The sequence below is a fragment of the Coloeus monedula genome (assembly GCF_965178545.1).
Source record: "Coloeus monedula genome assembly, chromosome: Z".
Classification (NCBI taxonomy): Eukaryota; Metazoa; Chordata; class Aves; order Passeriformes; family Corvidae; genus Coloeus; species Coloeus monedula.
In genome coordinates this window covers 19,935,330-19,953,159 of record NC_138822.1, presented here as the reverse complement: position 1 = coordinate 19,953,159, position 17,830 = coordinate 19,935,330, and the positions used below count along the sequence as shown (strand labels likewise).

The 17,830-nt window shown below is 38.9% G+C and overlaps 1 protein-coding gene across 1 annotated transcript in view; it reads right to left on the bottom strand.

The window, feature by feature from the left end:
• Positions 1-470: 470 nt before the first annotated feature.
• The window catches only part of RORB (RAR related orphan receptor B), a gene marked incomplete at both ends in the record, with an annotated part of 125,317 nt that continues 107,957 nt past the window's right edge, over positions 471-17,830 (bottom strand). The window contains 6 exons of the mRNA XM_082301658.1: positions 471-626; positions 1,102-1,214; positions 5,277-5,387; positions 6,499-6,606; positions 9,140-9,272; positions 10,537-10,658. Of these exons, the coding sequence (XP_082157784.1) occupies positions 471-626; positions 1,102-1,214; positions 5,277-5,387; positions 6,499-6,606; positions 9,140-9,272; positions 10,537-10,658 (743 nt within the window). The remainder of the gene's footprint in view (positions 627-1,101; positions 1,215-5,276; positions 5,388-6,498; positions 6,607-9,139; positions 9,273-10,536; positions 10,659-17,830) is intronic.

Sequence of the window (17,830 nt, the reverse complement as noted above, 5' to 3'; positions counted from 1 at the left end):
TACAAATTTCCACATGCATTAAACTATCTAAAAACATAGAACTAGGCAGTCTAATAAGTGGAATTTTCTTAAATTATATTTTAACAATAAACAGCAAGAGTAATACTGCAAAGTACTGCTCTATTATCATGTATATCTACAATAAAATTCTAGGAACAGTTGTCTCCCAAAACATACCCCAATAAAAGTAAATTAAAAAAAAAGGTAACACCCAGTGTCCTATATTTGTATGTTCATTGTCAGTTCAAAAATGAGAAAAAAAAAAGTAAACAAAAGAGAAAAAAGACATCCCCACTCAGAGTTGCATATTTACATTCTTCAAACTGTAGCGGTGAAAAATAATTCTATTAAGTGCAGGACATTCCTAGTGTTGCAGTAGTGACATTTTTTAATAATTTCTTCATGAAAACATTTCTTTTTGTCTTACTAGTGATGCATTCCATGACTACGTGAAAATTCTATTATCCCCTTCACTTGCAGCCAGTGGTTGAGTCTGGATTGAAAAGCTCCTTGTATAATGGAGGAAACAGTGTGTTCACTATGTCTGGATGAGACTGCTTAAATACCTGCAGTTTCTCTCCGTGCAAGTTGCAAAGTGCAGTAATTGTTGGTATCTTGGCTATTAACTGTAAGACATTGAAACAAAAAAAAAAGGAAATAGGTGGAAGCAAATTTTTGTATAAATTACACTTTCCAACTATGTTAGTATCTTGCTGAGTAACTGAAAATTATACTCTAAGCTTCATCAAAACCCATCCAAAGGACCAGACATTGTTCTTACCATAAGAGCCTAAAGACAGCTGCCCCCGAAGTTTTAGCCAAGGGCCAAAAATGCATTTAACAAAGAACAGCCTTAATAAGTACTTTTTTAAGGCAGTTTCATTCTTTACAGGGTATAAATTAAAATTATTGGTATACTGAACGAAAAATGGAGTAAAAGGAAACAGGGACAAGAGTCAAACAAGCCTATCTTCTACACACGGCAAGCACATAGTGTGTTACTTTTAGCTTACATTAATGCGGCAATACATAGGGAAACTCCTGCAAGAAGAGAACAGTCATGCTTGAGGGAGTGCTTGGCATTTCGTTTTAAGAACTTACTTTTGTCAACGTCTCCTCATCGAGGTGGTTCTTCTGGATAACATGTTGAAGTGCAAAGTAAATCTTCTCCTGAAGCTTCTGGACCTTCCTTGGCTCTATTAACCAGGCTCGATCTGAGAGGAAAACAAAAGGTAGAGAATGCACAGATGTGGGGCATGCTCATGGTGCACACAGGGTACTGTGCTGGCAAGTATTACAGGAATCATACTTCTCATGAGGAAAGACTGCATGGTAATTAAAGACATGGTTTCAGAGGCAAAGTGTCTTAACCCATTAAAGGATCACCTGAGCACTTCATTAACACATACAAAACATACAGGAACACAGTGTTGGCCATGCATCTCTTTGTTTAAAACAGCATGTTAGGCATGAAGATGGGAATAGAAGTGAAACATGGCTCAACCATTTTATTATTCTCTGTTGGTACAATGAGTGTTCTTCTAATTTCAAACTGGCTACGTGATAAACATGTCATGTTATCTCAGTGTGTTAATACATAAATAAACTTACTGAGCAAAATAGTTCTTTGAAAATAAGAATATAATTAAACATCAAAATATAATATATCTCATTATTTATTAGGCTAACATTTTGAGACAAAATGTATTCTAAATAAAAAGAAATGGCTTTCTTCAAAAGAATTTCTTTAAAAATTCAAAATAATTGCAAAGTGCAAATTTATCATTATTTAAAAATGTTCTCTTTTTAAACAACACAAAATGTAAGATTATCTGGAAGAATTAACAGCAACAGACACAGCTGTTTTAAAGCCTATATGGCTTCTACTGGACTCAAACCCCAGGTGCAGGAGGTTGTCCTTAAGATCTATATTCTCACAAGCCATAGCTCTGGAGACACACACAGAGAGAGGTAGCAGAGCCCAAGACAATCCAAATCCACGTGTGCTTGCAGCACCATTGAACCTTCTGTTTTCCCAAGCTGCAAACTGTTTTTTCCCTCCTTCAATTTCCTCCTTCAATTTCCTCCTCAGACCAATTCTTGGGTATAGATTTGAGCTTTCATATGGGAAACAAGAAAATTTATTTTATCACAGGCATGAATTTTCATGTAAAAATTGAGAAGTTCGGGAAAATACTCTTTCACTTTTCTTTCACCCATCACTAAAATAAGCATAGAAATTGTTTAAGTTAACCGCTTCAGTGAGCACATGCTACACAGGCTGGAACTGAACAACATTTCATCACAGGAGTAGCAGAATTCTGGCATTTGTCTCACTGTCTCTGGGGAGGGGTGTATGAAAAAAGAGTCAAATACTGTGGAAAGAGACACAAACAAACCTCAACTACTTAACAGATGATCAGGAAAAGAAAATACATTTTGCAAATATTAGAGAATCGTGTTCCCAGAAGGCAAGCCAAAGGATCCTGTGCCATCAGTGGCCGTAGAAACAGAATTAGCTGAGAGCACATGCACTTTCTACACAACAAGCACACAGTAATGTTTAGACTTCACAGGTTAGGTGCCAAACTTTATGTTATTGTAAAACCTGGTCTTTCAATAGTGTTAAATTAATGCCTATTGTGGTAGACTTGGGCTAGAAGGATTTCATCGTAGAGACCAGTCACTAAAGGTTTACCTTTCTGTCACAAGAATAAGCTTAAAAATAGACTGAGGCAGTTGAAGGACAGGTTTATCACTCACCTGTCATGAAGCATGCTGTATATTACACAAGAGTTCTTAAATTCATGACAAGAGCTAGGTAAAACTTTTGTAATGGATGCTGAGTTTGTCTCCCAAAGTGTGGTTTCTACCACCTGAACACTGTCTGTAAATTTGGCTAGGATTTCACAGGTAAGTCTAGCTATATACACAGAAGTGCAGGGAAAAGTCAATAGATCAGTTACTACCTATAAAGGATATAAGAAGCAGTGATTCAATACTGTACTTTTCCTCTTGGGTTTTGAACTTGTGTATCTTCAAAGAGTACAGTCCACTAGGCTAGAGAATAGTGTAGGAAAGAAGATGAGAGACAGCCCAGAAACAGACAAGATCTGCTTCTGCAAAAAGGAAGATGGAAAGAAGAACCATGGTAAGTCAAACTTTCAGGAGACAGACTGGCACATGCGGGAAGCCATGTTCCTGTCTTGCCACATGGCTCTTCTGCATGTTTGCAGGTGGAGATGGCTCTGCAACTTTTACAGGATTTGTACAACGTTTCAGCTTTTGAAAGGAGAAATCAAGTTAGAGAACCACCTTCAAGCAGTGGGGTTATGTCCACCATTAAATGGAAAATCTGGATTTGTCCTCTGAATTAGATGGAAAATGGAGGTGACACTGGCCGTTGCAACCTTTGCAAAACTACTGATGGATGTTACTCATGGATATTCTTAGGTGCCTTTACTCCCAGTGGACTGCTCTGGTTTGTGTAAGCTGCCTAAACAGAGCAAGGCCGCATGAATCACTTTTCAGGTGGTGACTTCTGCAGAAAAGAAACCGGAATATGAGTACTTCCTAATGGAATCTCTATAAGCTTGTATTAGTCGATGAAAGGACTGGTGCAGGCACTTCTGTGAAGCAGTGCTTTATTTTTAAATTTTTACATTCGTTGCCATGATGAAACTCTTTATTGTGAAGGAGCCAGAACATCAAGTGTGGAAGAAAATATTTCTTTCTCTATTGTTTACTGTTATTGTTTTTGTAAGAAAATAAATGGCACATTTCAATCTTCAGTTCATTCTGAACTATTTTCTCTGTCTCAACATAGCAGCTCAGCTGAAATAGGAGTTATTTACACAATCCAAATGTAGAGGTTTTTTATGGAAGAAAGATTGCTTTCACTCATGCACATGCTGCTGCAGCCCATCATTTCTTTCTTGTTGTGTCTTATGACTAGTTACACATGCTCACAGACTACAGAAATAAGCAGTCTGCATGCACCAAAAACTTTTGTTCCTTTTAAAATTTTTTTTAATGGAACAGGAGACACTGCATGTATCCTCTTGCTTGCAAACTAAAGGGACATATGCAGAACTGCAGAAATTAATCAGAGTTTTGATTCCATCTAATTTTTTCCAGGAGCTAGCACCCTCTGCCACCCTCCCATCTTTGGTCTTTTCAGATTGAGGGAGGAATGATGGGCAGAGACCCATCGGGACATTCCAAATCCCCTGTCCCAGAGAAAGTCAGGACATCTGGGGGGTTGCGCAGAGGCAGCTCTCACCCCTATACACAGTTGAGACACCTCTGAGGTGGAAACTGATGATGTTTGGAGGGTTGTAGTTGCAGTATTTGGCCTAACACCATGAAGAGTCACTGGCTCAACTATTTCACCTCTGAGCAGATGATGGCAAGAACTGCTCAAAGTGAAAATAAAAGTAGTAGAGTCCTTTCCATAGGTGTTATTAATGATGAGAATGAATATTGACACCATCTGTGAAAGTCTAATTCTGACTAACATAATCTCTACCACAGATGTGCAGAAGTGTAAAGTGACCTAGAAGTCTTCAGCAGAAAAAGATGGAAAAATAATTCATAGTGGATTTTTTTGTAATGCTTTTCAAGAGGTTACCCTTAGATGAAACTGTGTGTCTACATTCTCTGAGCCATATTTAAAAATCCCACACTAAACTGTGAGTTTGTTTACTAGCTCCACCCTCTCAGTCAACTTAATCATGGAAGTCTCCTCTGGGGTCAGCCAGGCATCACTCACTTAAATGCATGCTTGCCTGTGCAGAGTTATGATATATGAATACATGAAAAAGAGCATGTTGCACTTCCAATCACTACCTCTCACCTGGAACTAAGTTCAGACAGGACTGCATACTAATTTTTACTGCTTATGTTCTCATTCCCAAGAAAAAGCGCATCATAGTTATGGACTATATAACCTACTCAGGGTGGTGAAATTTGTGCTCCCTGAAAAACCTAGGAGGAACATGCACCTGTTGAGTAACATGCTTCTCTTCATGTGGCCTGGAGGAAGGCCAGCCTGCACTCCCTGTCCACACAAACCTGATCCATGTCTGTTACACTTTGAATCTACTTCCAGTATATGTAATTCCTGATGGTATACTTGGGTAATTCAGGTATTCTTCCACTGCTTAATACATGCTTAATGTTATTTGATACAGCTTAAACAGCTATTTAAGTATGTAGAACTAGAGATGGATACAGAGGAAGAAAAAATCAGTGTGGTGTTTGGAATGAAAAATTACCTGGTGAAATCAGAACAGCAGATGAAAACAAGGCAATCTCCTCCTCAGTCAGCTGTAAGGAACATAAATTCTTTGCAAAGTCAAATGCTTCATTTACCAGATCATCAGAACCTGCAGACCGAAGGGGACAAAACCAATGCTAGAAATCAGCTCTTAAACCTGCAGGGATTGTTTTGGTGTCAGAAAAAGTTGTGACTTAATTTCTGTACTGCCAAAGCAAGTGCTTTTCATTAACTATTAAAATTCCACCTAACCTGAAAATGGCACTAAAATGTACATTGAAGTCAAAAATCATCAAGAGTTAGGGTCAAATACAAAAAGTGCACCAACAACTTAGACGAGCGTACTCTTTTCTCAATGAGGAAAGAATTGCTATCTCTAAACAGATATTAAATCTAAGGAGGAGGAAGAACCAGCCCTAAAAAAACTTTATATATAATTTTACCAATTAACAGAACAAATATTTAATAAAATTTGAAAAAACATCATAAAGATAAATGTAAATCAACCAATATGCATTCATAAATGGTTTAAACTTGTCAAGAAGTATTATATTTATGATGCACACTAACAAAAATATGTATCTATATGATAAATATATACATTTGAAGGAAATATCTCTCTTTGACTTTGGTCCTGAATCAATTTCTGATAATATCAGTCTGATGGATGTGCAAAACACATACATTTCACTACTAACATTTCAGATTGCACTCAACATCATGTTGAGAAACAAAGTAATTTTTTCAATAAATGATTCTAAATGCACTTACTTAAAAGTTTTAGGCAAAACCGTATTTTAAGCAAGTCGTTATCTATGTTTCATACCCGTTCATTATTTTAGTCTCCTCATTGCTGGGGCTAAAATTGCCTTCTTCAGGACAACATTAGTGGCAGGGATTTGATACATCAAGTATAACTGAACAGTAAAGATAAACAGCTTAGCTCCTGCCATAAACTCATGGTTTATCAAAACTTTAGATGGCAAGAAATCTATTTGAAAAAACCTCTTGCTCGTTTTTTTATTACAGAAAAACACCGATCACTGCTAGCAGCTAATGGAGTCACCAGTTTTTTATTTTTCTGTTCCAGCCTAGACATTTGGAGACTTGGGGATTCTGCATTTACTGGAGATTTCCATTGTGAGTCACAATTCACTCAATGACAAATCTATTGCTATGTGGCTTGATGCAATTCACTGAAAAAAAGAAGTGCAACATACCCAAAGCTTTAAACATTTGCATCCCTCCATACTTTCCTTCAAACAGAACAGTATTGTTAAGTGGGTTGAAGGCACGGCACATTCTCACCAAAACCACTTCCAAGCAGCCTATGAGACAAAAAAAAGAGCAAAGGTACCAGATATTACTGCCTAACATCAGCATACAGGAAATCTCAAGAAGATATTTAGGAAGCCATCAGTCATTAAAAACATCAGAAGGGACAGACACTCTTTGAAGACATCTAGATTACACATCTATGAATGAGAGAAAAAAGTCTTTCTCTCTGCTTTGAGTATAGAAAGGGATCATTTCTGGTCCAGTCTAACCACCTTTTCTTTAGATTGACTTTTTCACCCTTTGCAGAAAATTGGCACCTTGGACAGACTCTGAATTTAGATCCTGGGCCAATAATTCTAGTTTGAAATACTTTTATCCTGAAAAATACTCATTTATTGAAACTCCTTTTTAATAATTAAACTTTTTTTTTTTTTAAATAACAACAATCTGTGGAAGGTCTCTTTTCAGCTTTATACCGGCTAGCACTTGTATTTCAATGCCTTAGAAAGCCCCGAGCAGCCTTGAGAGGTAGCAAGGGCGATCTAGCACTTTAGTAGCTCTAGAATCGGTACCTGAATCAGCTGCGGAGCAAATACCATCAGCAGAAGCAAAGAGGGAGAAATATAGCTCCCTGCCCGCTCAATTCCCTGCAGTTAGAAGCTTTCAAATGAGACAGACAATCAGAGATGTTCACAGGAAAGTCGCTGAGCTGAGAGAGAGGGCGGAGCCTCCCCTCGACCATCTTTTATTCGGAGAAGGGGAAAGGGGCGGACTGGGGGCAGACCCAGGGTGAGCGGCCAATGAGACACTGCTGAAGAGTCTGAGTTACATTTGGCTTTGCCCGCGCTTGGAACAAAGGAGCTCGGAGCACATGGGCAGGAGCACGTGTCTTTGGGAGGGGAAGCTCGGAACAGGCAGCAACAACAAACAGCTTTGTTTAAGACATAAAAAATCCCAGCTTATTTCAGCTGGAGAGGGAGATATCACAAAGCATTTTTAGAGAGAAAATAAAAATTAAAGTGCTGTCAACAGCACCCCGAAAATAGGTTTTACTTCTTGTTTTTCTCTTTTTTATTGGTTGTTGAATAGAGAAAGGAATGCTTCTTTTTTACTCATCTTTGCATATTATTTCCTAACCGCAAAAATAAGCAGTTGGAAAAACGGAAGGAAAAATTTTAAGATCCCTTAACTAAATCCAGATCTCCTGTAAGATAAAACTCTGAATCTGAGGGTTCTTCTGCAGACATGCTTTTGAGAGAAAAGTCTTAATTTTCTAACTCCTGGTCAGCATTGACAGCAAGAGAAAATAAAACCTGACATATTTTTACATTCTACAGCTTAACAGTGTTTTCCAACAGCAGAGTGAAATAAATATTTTCCTGATGGTGCAGTTGTGTTGTTAGCTTTGCCAGTCACACAAAGTTTCCTAGGGATGCGCTGGCATCTGTAGAATTTTCAAGATTAGTATGAGATTAAAAAAACCAGTTTTTGTGCTATAACCCCCTTTTCCCAGTAAACTGTCTGTGTGTTCCCCTGCCTCTCTGTATCACTTCCCTTTGCACCTGTGCCCATCATCAGAGCCCAGTCGCAGACTGAGACACAGTCATGGTGCTCATAACACCAAGGTTGTGGCTTTGGTTCCCCTATGGGCCATTCACTGAAAAGCTGGACTCGATGATCCCTGTGGATCCCTTCCAACTCAGAATATTCTGTGATTTCTGTGTATGGAGTGCTGGATCACACAGGCTTTCAGCCTTAGTGAAGGGATCTCTCTTCAAATAGAAGCAGTTCTTAAGTCTTAACAAGCTGCCTCACACAGCATCCTACCTTTTACACATGGAGGGAGCAAGAAACTGATATGACAGGGTAAATATAGTTAATTACCAGTTGTGGTTCTTGTGGTACACTCAGTCATACCATTTTGTCCTCCTGGCCTTGGCAGTGTTACTGCATAGTTATGATAAATCTTGTAATGATTCTTTTGGAGGACAGAAATTACTGAGTCTCTTGATAAGAAGCGAAAGCCTTTTTCCCCTGCCTTTATGCACACACATGCAGACCTGGCATGCACAGACAGCATGGCTGGAGCACACTGCTGTAATCCACTCTCATTTATTCTGAAAGCAACTGGCCACCAGCAGGAACTTTCCCTCCTGTGCATTGGCTGTAGAGTATTTCTGCAGTCTCATTAAAAAGATTAAAGATGATCACAGAGACAGGCCCCACTGAGCCTGCGTTTGTTTCATTAATGACAAGTGAGGATTTTACAGGGTGGCAGATGACTGATTTTACCAGCTCAATTTGCAGGCTCCTTCCACCACATGTCAGGTTGGAGACTGCAGTTTCTGCAATGGCTATGTGTGTGTGTGTACTTAATAACCACAACTGACTGTAGAGGGAAGGGGATCAGAAGGCAGTAACATGATTAATGTGGAAAAATACAGAAAGGTTAATGTACCTAACGAAACAGACTGAAATTAGGGCTCCTTCAAAATTAAAATGATTTGCAGGAAAAGACAGGAGAACACATTTCTAGGGTGCTGGGTGCTAAACCAGTCTCAAGCCTGGTCAGTGTTTACCCACCTGACTTAAGAAGAAGAATTTGGTCATTCTGGCAGAGCTCCATGAAGCCTGTTATGCGCTTTGCAAACTCCACCACATACTGGATAGCATGGGTGATCTGAATGGCACACTGCTGCCACAGAGCTTCTCTCGTCTTCCGGGAAAACACACATGGAAAAGCAAAGCGGTCAGCAAGCAGGTACATGCGTGTATTAAGTTCTTCAGGTGGCCTTGCATAGAGGAGGACTCCCCACACTCCATCCCCACACCCAGGCAGAGCTAGCAGCCATCTCTTCTTCTCTAGGTACCCAACATTCTCATTAGAAGGCTGTTTTCACAAGCCATTGCCCCAGTCATCTGAGCTCTGGCATTGCCTCTGCAAAGGAGCAGAATGCACTGCCCAGTGTTAAAATGTGGCTCAAATGTTAGCTTTTTTGCAGGAATAGATTAATAGTGGCACAAGGAATGTAACATTCCATAGCATTCTTAGGCAAGAAGTGGCACGATGCTATTACTTTATTCAATAGAATACTTTTCCTAGTTTGAAATTTAAAATATTATGTAATTAAAGTATCTGAACACAGATTACATAAAAATTTTGACTTCTTGATAATCATTTTCCTTGCACACACATGTGTGTAAATGTAAATGGATGTTCTTCATTTCATGGCTCTGCAAGCTGTGGTGTGTTTTTGTTCCTGCTGATACTGCATAGCCCCTCAGATTTCAAAGAACAAGCTGGACTCTCTCCTGTCTCTTACATGACCAGCTAATGTGCCAACTGAAGTCTGACCGAAGACTCATCGCTAATGAAGCCAGTGCAAGAGGCACACAGATTCCTGTTGACTGGACTACATCTGAAGAGGTGCCAGTGGAAAACAGACTGAACTTGACCTGAGAATCGCAGAAGCAGAACAAAAATGTAGTGTAATGAGATCATTCTTCCACCCAATACTGAACAGCTTCAATTTAAGGAGTACTTTCTGTTTGTTATAATCTATTGTCCATTGTAAGTGACAGGTATTTGTTATTCACATAAAAAGCAGATGTGTTTTTAAAATTATAAGGAAACAAAGTTATGTTGTCCTATATTCTTAAAATCCTTGCAACAGAGGATCTTATCATAATCACATTGAAGTTAACTGAATTTCTGCATGAGGTTTACATCTGTGATAAGAAGCACAGAAAACTGGATTCCATGACCATATCTAAGCTTTAACATTAGCAGACATCCCAATATGCTGGAATGCTGCTGCTTCTTTTTATGAAGTGTCACTGCTTTGCTTTCAGCAACCAGTTCCTCAAAGATATTTAGAAGTGTACTTTGACTTATATGAAACTCATCAGTATATTCTTGTCAAATAAATTACTCTGTTAACAATTTCAAGCAGAAGAAAAAGCATATTATAGGATTGTACCTTGCTCTGGTAAACCTTTATTTCTTCATATGTGTGGGTCTGCCATGCTAGCTGATGTAATTCCTCCATTGTATACTGACATGTCTCCAAATGAGATTTAATGATATTCTGTGCAATTCGATCTGCAAAAAGGAGAATAAAAAGTAGCATGCATGAAACAGTGAACAGTGATCTGCAACAGCAAAATGCTGAAAACACTGAAGCTGTTGGAAAACACATATTTAAGAAAATTAATCTTTTCTTTTTGATGCTACCTTTCTCATGTTTTTATTTCTGAAGATGATTGTTGCAAATTATTTCAGTATTCAACCCAAAACCAAATGATCTTGATAAAACAGTGGATCTGTAGATGAAAATAACAATGATTTTTGTGAAACTACACAGAATCTTTGTTCTGAAAGTGATTTAATATGTTTAAATAAATTTCATTTGGAGAACCTGTTTACCCAATTGCTTTTGTCTTCTCCAAGCCTGTGCAGTTAACTGGTAGACTCTTTTAGCCTGGAGAAGGGGAGGAACACTGCCGTTGATTATCACCCCAGCACAGTACCTCTTCAGGCTTTAAGCCACAACCTCTGCATGAAGGCAGTATCTCTCCTCCTGCTGTGTGTAGGTGTTTGCTTGCTTTCCTCATTGTCCACTTCTGTCTAGTTCTACTAAAATAATTGATCTGCTGCACTCAGTGGTCAGCATGTTTCAGAGCTGCCAGGTCTCTCAGAAATTGACTGACTGCTTGAACTTGACATCAACATTTGCATTACCTTGGTGTGACTCATAAAAGAAGAGGAAACAGGTCTTTTTTCGCAAGTGAGTTTTAAGCTGGATCAATTTCTGATTGAATGTGATGAGCAAGAACACGGAGACCAGTTTTAGCAAAGGGCAAAAGCTAAAATTAGTATCCTGGGTTTAGAAGGACTGATGGAGGACACAGATCTTACATATAGCACTAAGCCTCCCGTGAAGTTATGCTGAAATTGCAGCCTTAGAAACTACTTCACAACATGGAATGCAGGATGCAAGCAGAAAGAGAAGCATTCAATGTTGCCCTGGAAACACACTGAAATTATGAGTAAACTTCTTAGACTTCTTTGCCCTTAAGGCCACTTGAGTGGATTAAAAAAATTTTTTACAAGAACTTCTAACATGAATTCATTAGCATTAGGAGTTGAAATGTTGTAATAAAACGTTACAGAAAACTGATTATTTCCTATTTTGTGACTTTGGGACCTACACATCTAATGAAGCTCAGTGCTTCAGCCTGAAAACTTTGCTTAAGCCAAGAAACTTTCAAACAAAGGAACAAAGTTGAAGCCACAGAAGTGAACTGAAGCACTTGTGGCAGAATGGGCATTGCACAGAAAACATTTGTCAAAAAAGGGAAAAGGACATTGACAATGCATTAGCCAAACCCAAGCATGGGGGGAGTAGAAAGAACTAGGTATGCCATCGTTTACTTGTTCAGATCAACAGTTTGCACAGAGTGTAAGGATCTGGAGCCTGGAGTTCCAAAATCAGACTGCTTCTTTGGCCAAATACTGACTGAACTTAGAAACGCCAGCAAGAAGGAAAGCTGAAAAAAGAACATAGAAGCATACGTTCCCTGTAAACACTGCTAGAGGAGTGCTGTTTGAAAGACAGATGCCTGTGCTACTCTCACAGTTAATAAACTGAGACTCAGTGGAAAGGCGCTGAAGATAAAGAAGTTGCAGGTCTGTATAGGAAAAATAAAACCTGCTTAATTGAATTCGTACAGGTATCTCTTTATAGGTCAACACTATCTTTCGGCTTCCTGATGGAAGAATTGACTCCGGCCTAACGATAACTAAGAATGTATATTAGTACAGTGATCTACCCACTGTTCTTTCATGGAAGGTTAGATGCAAGTCTTCATCTCTGATGGTAAGGTGTTGCATTTTGTAACAAAAATCTTGAGGATAAATGGGCATCTCGTTTACAATGAATGTCTCATGTAATTTTATATTACTGCATAGACAGATTTCTAACCTGATATCAACAATCTGAAAACAAGACCTTTTGATTTCACTCACTTCAAAATATATTTGATTAGCAGTTCTACATTACTGCGAAGCTCCTCAGCTCCCCACCTCTTCCTAGCATTTATGTATTTACCTTAGGAAAGAAAAGCTGAGAAACTCTCCAGGGCTTTCTAGGGATGGTATCCTGTGTTTTACCCCATGCACCTATTCCTTACATACTTATGCTTATGTTGAGATGACATTAAAACCAATTTAGATGTGCAAAGGCCTGGGGCAATCGCAGCAAGCAGCAGCTCTGAATGCCAACATCCGAAGAGGAATCAGGTGCAGGACAAACTTGAAACTCTTGTGCTGCAGGCTAGGCAAGGCCGAGTGTGTGATGGAAAGGGTACGCCGGGTCTCTGATGAGAAGGGAACTGCTCTTTCAGCAGAGGAGGCTGCTTACTTATATTCCATGCTGGAGTCCCTGGAAGAAGCTTTATACAAATATAGCATACACTGGGTGGCAGAGCTGACATGATGCAAAAGGAAGAAGAAGTATACACTTGTCTTGGCTTCTCAGATGGTCCAGCAACAGAAGATCCAACACAGGCAGAGCAAACAATGTCACTCTTAAAGGCTTTCACAGCCCATGGCCTTTTTTTTACCCCTGAATTTCCCCCTAAATTTTCAGATTTTATCATCATTTTGCTAATGCAGTTGGAGTTCAGTACACATCTTGGCAAATTCCAAGCAGAATGACATTCCTAAACCACTGGGAACAATATACTGACATCTGATGTAAACGTCCCCTATCACACGTACTGTGCTGTACCTAAAATATATGAGTTTCTGTGAGACCTGGCAGCTCTGAAATATGCTGACCACCAAGTTAAACAGATTAGTTCTTTTAACAGAACTAGAAAAAAATTGACAACAAGGAAAGCAAGCGAACATCTACACACAACAGGAAAAGAGATACCACCTTGATGCAAAGGCCTAAAGCCTGTGGAGGTACCCCGCAAGGGTGATCATCTAATAGCTATGTTTGTCCTCCAGGCTTAGAAGAGTCCACTACAATTACTTCACGTATCAAGTCTTGACTTTTAGTTGATTTTGTTTTCAAAAATCTTGGACCATAGATTTCAAGGGTCCCCTTTCACTGGGTAATTGCATGTACATAACTAGAAATCCTGACTGGATGGACTCTAAGGACTACAAAAGACAACTGTGTTCTTGTGACTTCAATGTGAACTTGCATTCCTATTTGAATTCTTGTCGGCTTCCATTTCACATAAATTACAGCAGGCTTGCTGTATGAAAAGGAAAACAAAAGAGATGATTCTGGCCACATCGGTGTGAGAATCAAAGTCTGCAACATTTTATTTTCTAAGCATCAACTGCTCCAAATGTTGAGTGAAAATTAATAATTCCAATGGAAAGAATTCCTGAGCCTGCATGACAGTACACCACCAGCCTGTAAACTGCAGGATTTGTAAAGCTTATCCATCTGCCACAGTATGTAAACACAAATGCAGGTGCTTTACTCCTCCCCTTTTGCCTACATACTGGGTTTTAGTACATTAGGGCTAAATCTCCTACCATGATCACTTGATATTACATGATACCTGAAAATCACAGCACATCCTGGCAGATGACTAGGTCTGGGAAAAATGGTCCACAGAAAATAATGTTCCCAGTTTCCAAACTCTGGTGTACACTGGGATATATTTGCATTAGACAGCTTGATTCTAAATTTGATGATTTCTTAGTATTGGTACCTTGAAATTTTTTCTCGAAAAGCAGACACTTTTTCTACAAATGCTCTGCTTCATTAAAAAAAAATAAAATCTAGAAGAAAGTATTGCTTCCATAGACATAAACCAGAAACAACATACTCAATCAAGGAAACTGTCAATAATTGTAAGGAATAGGAGGGTTTCAAAAACCAGAAAGGCTCAAACAAAATACATCATGGAATGTCCACTTAATGTTTCGTTATTGTCCTGCATGTCTCTGACTGGCTTTCTCTAACGGCCCACTATTCTAGCTGTAGAGACTCATCTGTTCTTAGAGGACAAGGAAATCCAGATGGTGTTTGTTGGCATGGCTGGACAGCAGAAACCTGAGAGGTCAGGCTGGCCCTGGCTCTGTGCAGGACAGGGTGTGCTGCCCATCCCGGTGAGGCCTTTACAGGTGCCAGACCGATGGGTAGATAATTTAACTGGGGTTTGGCAATGCAGCAGTTAAAAAAAAAAAGTCTAATGCATAGTAGGGGATGTCCAGAAGAAGCTGAAAATCGTACATCAGGAAGCTAAAGAGGACCATGAGAGATCAATGCTGTTTCAGGAAAAGAAATGGCTTTTACATTTGGCCGGGCCTACCTAAAACAGAACACAGAACCAAGAGCTTTGAGGGCTGCCCAATGAAGTACACTATACAGTGAAGTTAGTGCAGCAAACCTGGATCCCTACAGATGCATCGAGTATCACTTGCCACTTCCCCTCTGACCTTCCACCCCCAGAGTCTGGGTGGGTAACTGGCATCATGTATGTGCACGAGCGACCGGTCTGCTCAGTTTGAGTGGTCATCAGCCACTGCCTTCGGGGGTGAACATGGGACTGGGCTGTGGCTTCTGCCTTTCCCTAAAGCTGTCTGTCTCCTTTGCCTACTGAGTAGTCTCTTCTCCAAAACTTGCAGGAACTCAAGTGTCTGAGACTGCTGCTTCATTTCATTGGAGCTGGAGAGTAGCTTAAAGAATGACGGTACAGCCCTGACAGAACAACTGGGGAGACAGAAAGACTGCAAAAGTCCTATTTCATCAGTAAAACAGGCCAAAAGCATGTGTTGCAAGAGAAGAGAAGCTGCGCATAAACCTGGGACTACAGCTCACCACTTCCAGAACAGTAAATAGCCTTTTCTGTTTCTGGTTTTGCTTGCTCTGGCAGGCTCTTTTTTTCTCTCCCTAGTTTTTTTTTTTTTTCCTCCTACTGTACTTTCTTATTTTAGATTTCAAGAGTTACCTCACAAAAGGCACTCTCTCCAAAGACTACAATTGCTCAAACATTTACTGCATCAGTGGAGTAGAAATTGCTTAAATACCAGTACATACAGAAAACTGAACACGGCAACCTAGATAGTAGCAATCAAAATCAGCATCCCACAGACCCACAAGGACCTACCATCAGCTGATAAATCAGTCCTGCTTTTTTCAGGCATTTCCTTGCAATAATTCAGAGATGTCCAACTAAAATACTGAGGAAAAACTCCAACTTGAGGTCAAATACAATGCTGGTGGGGAATGGATGTAATCCATGGAGTGCATACAGCATTCACCAGCTATGAATTTGGCCTGCTAAGTGGAAATTATCCACAGCAGCATTTGTTTCCTACAGGCTCCTTAGTTCTTTCATTTGTCTCTCTTTTCTCAGGAGAGACTCTAGTTTTTCTCAGCATTCCCTTCTTTTGCACAGGGAACTGAAAAACTTTGAAGTGTGCCTCCTAAAACACTGATAATCTACTTCAATTAAAATGAATAATGAATCTTTAATTTGCCACTTACCCTTAGGATCCAGTTGGGTAGCTAAGAGCTTATCTCAGCCTATATCCTAAGTTGAGCTCTTGCAGGGATCCACTTTGAATTAATGCTGCAGTAACATCACAGCTTTGGCTGGCTGCTGTAAGCATACATATCAATTTGTACACCTACCAAAACGCCAGCCAGGCATTCTAAATAAAATCTCTGTTCTAGGACCTGTTCAAAAACTTGGCAAGACAACATTGGATCAACACGTTTTTTTTGTACGCTAATTCAAGGGTACGCTATTTTTGTACACTAATTATGACTACAAAATGAAAATTTTTGAAAACTGAATCATTGAAAGATTATTCTCAAGAAATTCTTTGACAGTTGTAGAGACATTGACACAGGTAATAAGGTAAAAATACCTCTGTGGTTGCTGTTAAACATGAATAATAAGTCTCAATTTTTCAAAATGAACTGGATATAAAGCCTGATACTTTTTTTTTTTCCAGAAGAACAGGAACATTTTTTCCTCAGTGGCTGCAAAAAGCTCATTCCATTTCTCATCTGTCTGTGGCATTCTCAATGCCATAATGCAAAAAGTATTTCCCTTTAAAAAACAAGCAAGTTTCATAACCCCTATTTATTTAATAAATTTGTAACACTATACAATATGCATCCTAGAAAGATAGTAAAAAACATAAAACCACTCATATGAGACTAGAAGTGCTAGAATTTAGTTCAGGAATAACCTTTCCTTATGTTTAAGTTATTGAATGATTAATGTCACTAACAGATTTCACAAAGACTAAACGTTACACGTGTGAATTCTCTATTTCCTCCCTCTCCTTCAAAATAAATCAGTGCTTTGCCTTTCAAAAAAATGCTAATAAATTAGTAGAAATGACAATACAACGGAATGAAGTCCTTATCTTACGGAACCTAGAGGATGGACCCAGAATTCTGTTAGATCCTAGAGGTTTTTTATAAATGCTTCATGGTCTCTACTTAGTAATATTTCTCCTGGGACTCAGCCAATTTAGCAAAAATTAGAAATCATTTAACTGGCAGCAAAAGCACTAACCAAGGAAATAATTAGAGTTCAAATGGACTCTAAAGGCACCGTATAATTATCACAAATTTATTGAGATGAGCTGTTTCTTAGCTTCTTCCAGCACAGGTTGCACAGAGATCTCTTTATATTAAAATGAAACTGTTCTGAAACAAGGAAGTGGTTCCATTTCTTATAGTTAAGCAAACATTACTTGGACATTGTTCTCTATTAAACTGAGAAATATGTATGGAATAATTAGAATATTACTAGTTTCAAACCAGGTTTGTAAGTTTGTCCTGTCATAGCCTGCAAAAATCTGGGAGAGGTTAACATATCTTTTAGTATTTGTTTCACTGTCACAGTCTTCAAATTAACTTTTTACAAAGATTTTAAGCAATCTATCTATTGAAACATGTTAAAAAGTAATGACAAACATTCTACAACAGTTCTATTTTCCTGCAGTGTGGAAAATGAGTTGGATGAAAGTGATGCTAGTGTATAGTGTCAGAAAGTGGAATAATTTAGTTATCATAAGCAATGCCAGAGTCTTCACTGATCAAAAGATAAACATCCATGCAGTCAAAAAGGAACACAAGGTCTTCATGCCTTAATATCTTGTATTAATTATTCCCATTTACATGTGACTTTCATTCCTTAAAGACTACTGCACTATAAAATCTGTGTTCTGATAATCAGTTTCAGCATTTGTCTCTAAGCCCTATGTCTTGTCACCTTGAATTT